We start from the raw sequence: 4,739 nt of genomic DNA, 5'->3' as shown, positions 1-4,739 counted from the left end.
CAGCTGTATGTAGATAATTACTGAATGCTTTTGCATTCCACCTTCTTACGTTTCTGTAATGATCCTATGATTGATTAATAATGAGACCCCCCCCCCCCCCTATTCCGTTTCGAATTGTCTCCCTCCGTCGACCCCGAGTGCCGTTTTCTTCCGCCCTTTTACGCCTTGGCGTATTCATTATTTTCTCTTTCATCCGGTGCCAATTGAATGATGGCTGGTGACAGATCCTGATCACAAGCGCCTTTACTTGGCAGCAGCCATCGGAACTCGATTACTCCTAGCTTCTCTACGTTTCTAACTCAGAGTCTTCTCTTCAATAATTGACTTGCCAGGTTTCTTTTTTTTTTTTTTTTTTTTTGCCATCCGTTCCCGGAAGAAGTTTAGCACAGACAACCCCCTTCCGGCAATTCGGAAACAGCTCGGGTAAATAATAAAAAAAAATAGCATATATACTTGTCAAAGAGGAAATGTATTTTCACGTGCAACTGAATTGTCTTTTTCTCCCGTCTGACTTTGGCAGACACAGTCAATTGTTATTTCTCCCTTTTCTTTATGACGCAACTCCGGCGAACGACAGCAGCACGCGAAAACGAAAGCCGATGCTGGAATAAGGTCGACCCAAAGAGGGCCGGCATCACGCGGGCCGGCAGCAGCAGCTCTTCCATTTCTTTTGTCTACAAACGTCAGCTGACGTTGTTGTTGTTGTTGGTCGTCGTGACTGTGAATAAGCCGATTAAGACAGAGTGTGCGCGTACGAGTCGTCGTCGTCGTCGGGAGTTTTATAATCACGACCGGAGAGTGGGAGGAGTTGATGGTCTGCATGTGGATCCTATACCGCCCTCCTTCCTTCCTTACCCCCCCCCCCCGTGGTTTATTGATCCAGCGTCGAAAGGCGTCTGCTACTCTTTTTTATGAGTTTGACTATCGACGTCTTCTTCTTTCCCCCTTCGAAATTCCTTTTTCTTTTCTTTTCTCGATTCTTTCTTTGGTTGTTGCCAACAAAGTTCAAGCTGGGATCGTCGGTGGATGCCGAACCCATCGACTAGTACACTCCTACCCTTCCGTTGGCGTCCGCGTGAGCGTGAGCCAGAAAGCGCAGCGCCACCGCACTAACTCTCTCTCTCTCTCTCTTATTTTTCTTTTTGGCCGTTTTCCGTGTCGATAGACATTTTTCGTCGGTATTCTCCCGGTCCGGCAGACAGGCGTCTCTACCATCGGGCCGTCTATCGACTCGGCTGCTACCGCGCCTTTCAGCTGTCTGCTGCTGTTTCTCTCTCTCCTACCCCGACTGTTGGCTGTCGGCTGGATACAGCGCGGAAGCGGAATTGTGCAGTGCCGGCAGAGCGACCGGCTTGTGTTGCTGTGCGCTGCTCTGTGGACGGGACACAACAGAGGAGTGACGCGATTCCGATCAGGATCCCCTTTTTCAAACGTCTCTCTCTCTCTTATTTCTTTCTTTCTTTCTTTCCTCTCGTTGGATGTGATTGTGATTGTGTGCTGGCCGTGATTGTGTGTTTTTGAGGCGATAAAACGGACAGATTCAGTGACAGGACTCGTCTGGAAACGTCGGCGATGGATTCGTTGAACGGATGCGCTCATCATCGGGAGACGACAGATCGCAATGGAATCGATGACATCAGTAACGGCCATGGGAAAAGGCCAGCCGGTCGGCGTTTACTCAAATGGACCCAAGTTCGTACCACTACCCCCTACCTTACTATAACAACTTTATCAAATTGCTTCGATTGTTTTGGTAAACATTTGTACATTTTGTTTCGCTTGTCCTGTTTTCTTTGGGGGGATAGGTGCCTGACCATTTGAAGTTCAATCCTTACATCCACGAGGGCTACCGTCCACTAGCTTCACTGGCCGGCTGCATCAAGAGTTTGGCATATTTTCACAACGAGACGATCAACATTCTGACTCATGGTACGTTATTATCCGCTGTCTTTGAGCACAAAAAGATCATCATGTGCAAATGGCAGGCCGCTCATTTTTGTTTTGCTGTACACGTTCCCTAAAACCCCCCCTGGGCCGGAGTCCAGGGCCAGATGGCAAGGCTCCCAAAGTCATCGCCGTAATGAGGGCACGTCCACTGCATCAAATCCGGCTGCGACTCTTTTGCCTTTTGGCTTTTCCCCTTCCCAGCGATATGAGACCGATTCTATTTACACATGGGTGATTTGTGATTTCTCTTTTGTGCACGCACAGGCCTTCCCGTCTTGTACATAATTCTTTGGTCGCCGACATTGATGCCCTATGATGAAATTAAAGTCCCCATTTTGCCGTACATCCACCTCGTCGCAGTGCTCAGTCCGTGGGTCGGCTCGGCTATTTACCATACCTTTATGAACCATCACCATGGATACAGGTATGTTGCGCAATTTCTGATTCAATCAATTGACTTTTAATCGACATTTCTTTCCCTTTTTATTTTCCTGATTTTGCAACGCGGATAAATCGATAGCGTTTACCGACGACTATTGCAGCTGGACATGCTGGGCATTTGGGTCACGCAAAGTTTCGGTAATGCACATACATCCGCATTCTTTCTTCTATCGAATTCAATTAGATTTTGATTTGACGCGTGGGGATTGAAACTCGCCTGTTTTTTTTTTTTGTTTTTTTATATTGTCCTGCTCTTCCTTCCGTCTAATCAAAGGCCGGGCCGGAGTGGTGGCCTAAGAATAGAATCCATTCGTAAAAATAGGGGTGGAGCACTTAGATTTTTTTTTCTGCTTTTGGGGTCCTACATTTGATTCTATTGCGCCATCTTTGTTTGCGATATTCTTTCCGGCGTGTGTGTGTGTGTGTACATTCCCCGCCTGTTTATTTTCTCTCATATTAATGCCCTTCTTCTTGGTTTTCTTTTCCTTTTGTAAAATGTAGGAGCTCTAACGGGTGTTATTGCAGCGACGTACTGCTTCCCGGCGTGCATCGGAATCGTGATAGTCTTGATCTACTCTCTCTCCTGTCTTTGGGGATTGTATAAAGTAAAGAAGAAGAAAAAATATTTGTGTTGTTTATATAAGGACGCGTTTCTTTTTAGCGCAGAAGGAAACCGCCCGATCGATATAAAGGCCTTGCGTAATAACATTGGCGATCTTCTTTTTTGTATTTTTTTCCTTTTTATGTGTGTGTGTGTTCGATGGCGATCGTGTTTCTCGGATAGGCTGTTATTGCCGGGAGTAGCGGAAATCCCTGGGTAAATTTACCAACTTTAACTGATTCAAAGTGAAAGCATTTAAATGTATATTGCCTGCAAATGTGTACCCTACTGGGACTTGTATATTCCGACACATTGCTGACGTCCATTTTCATTACGGTCAAGGATCGGAGACTTTGCTTCTTCCTGCCGGTTCTCATCCGTCTAACCTTGGGGATTTTGCGGACCATGCACCTCGCCTCCGGCCACCCGGATTCCATTTCTCATGTTTGGCTTCAGGTGCGTACACACTAGTAGACATACTACATTCAGGGAGGGGGGGGGCCTACATAATCGAGTCATCTTTAGTTTATTGTGTTGCAACGCTAATGGGATGATGGGCTTATTTAGAATGTGTGTGTAAGGATTCACTGCTGCAGACATTATTTTCAAACGTTTTTCTTTTTTTTCTTTTTTTCCCTTAAAGGACGCCATATCGATTTTGGGCGGTTTCATCGGGGCGATGCGGATCCCTGAGCGATGGTTTCCTGGGCGATTCGACTTTTTCTTCAATTCGCATCACATAATGCACGTGCTTGTTCTGGTGGCCGTTGTTCAGATGCACTACGCCTCGAAATTGGATCTCATTTGGCTCAGCGATCCACAGTGCTATCCCAGGGGCGGCATCGAACCGCTCCTGGTCGTCAACTCGACTCCCGATCCGGCTGAATTGTAATTTTCTGGGTGGCAGAGGACAAAAGAAGAGTTGAAAATTCCGATTGATGCAGTCAAGTTCTTCAGTCGTCATCTCTTCTTCTTCTCCTCCACATTAGTTTCATTTTCCTTATCCAGCAATATTTTAGCGTTTTCGTCATTTCTTTTCACTTCCACCTCGGCGGCCTGACGTGATGCGTGTCTCGATAATTGATGAAAATGATCTCCCCCACCTCCCACTCGTCCCTGTTTCCCCTTGCGCATTATTTTTAGATGAAATACTTTGTCTCCTCGGTTCTGTTGTGTCATGTTTTGAGTTCCCTTTTTTTCCCCGTCTAAAAGGCACCGTTGTGTGCACTCCGCATTTAGAATCCAATACGTTTCATCTCTCACAGACAAAATGTGTTATACTATTTCACTGCTTCGTCATTTATTCATCGCCCATCGCTGATTGTAATGGATAATTGATTACATATATAACTTCACTATTATTGCCGAGAGCCGATCAGAGTTGGAAAATAATAAAAACGAGTCAAAAGAAATGAGCACAAATGCATCCGCTCGTGCCCCATCTTGCAAAAATAATAATCGGGTCGAGTCTTATACACCAGTAGCAAAGGGGCCTTCGTGTCTTCCGTCTGAACCAATTTCCCCGTGGCGGATATCCGCTTTCTTCCTCGGGAAAAAAAAAAAACAAAGTTTATTATAGCCGTCTGTCGCTATTTTTCTTTTATGGATTTCTTTATTCCGGAATAGGGTTCCAAGGATTTATACTCACAAGCCCTAGCGTGAATAAATCAAACTATTTCAAGTGACCATTAGGTGTGTAACATAATAATATACACATTTCAAGTCTAAAAGAAAAATGGACGTCACACTG

At 45.6% G+C, this 4,739-nt stretch overlaps 1 protein-coding gene across 1 annotated transcript; it reads left to right on the top strand.

Moving 5' to 3' along the window:
• The first annotated feature begins 91 nt into the window (after positions 1–91).
• LOC124311292 (progestin and adipoQ receptor family member 4-like) lies at positions 92–4,462 on the top strand. Its single transcript, XM_046775726.1, has 9 exons — positions 92–423; positions 578–1,692; positions 1,806–1,929; positions 2,212–2,371; positions 2,468–2,526; positions 2,890–2,993; positions 3,173–3,205; positions 3,332–3,445; positions 3,633–4,462. The coding sequence occupies exons 2-9, from the start codon at positions 1,573–1,575 to the stop codon at positions 3,879–3,881; spliced, it is 963 nt and encodes a 320-aa protein (XP_046631682.1). The 5' UTR covers positions 92–423; positions 578–1,572; the 3' UTR covers positions 3,882–4,462.
• Positions 4,463–4,739: the final 277 nt, after the last annotated feature.

This window comes from Daphnia pulicaria, chromosome 8 (assembly GCF_021234035.1).
Source record: "Daphnia pulicaria isolate SC F1-1A chromosome 8, SC_F0-13Bv2, whole genome shotgun sequence".
NCBI classification, from domain to species: Eukaryota; Metazoa; Arthropoda; class Branchiopoda; order Diplostraca; family Daphniidae; genus Daphnia; species Daphnia pulicaria.
The sequence above is the reverse complement of the archived record's forward strand: the minus strand, read 5'-3'. Positions and strand labels throughout refer to the sequence as shown.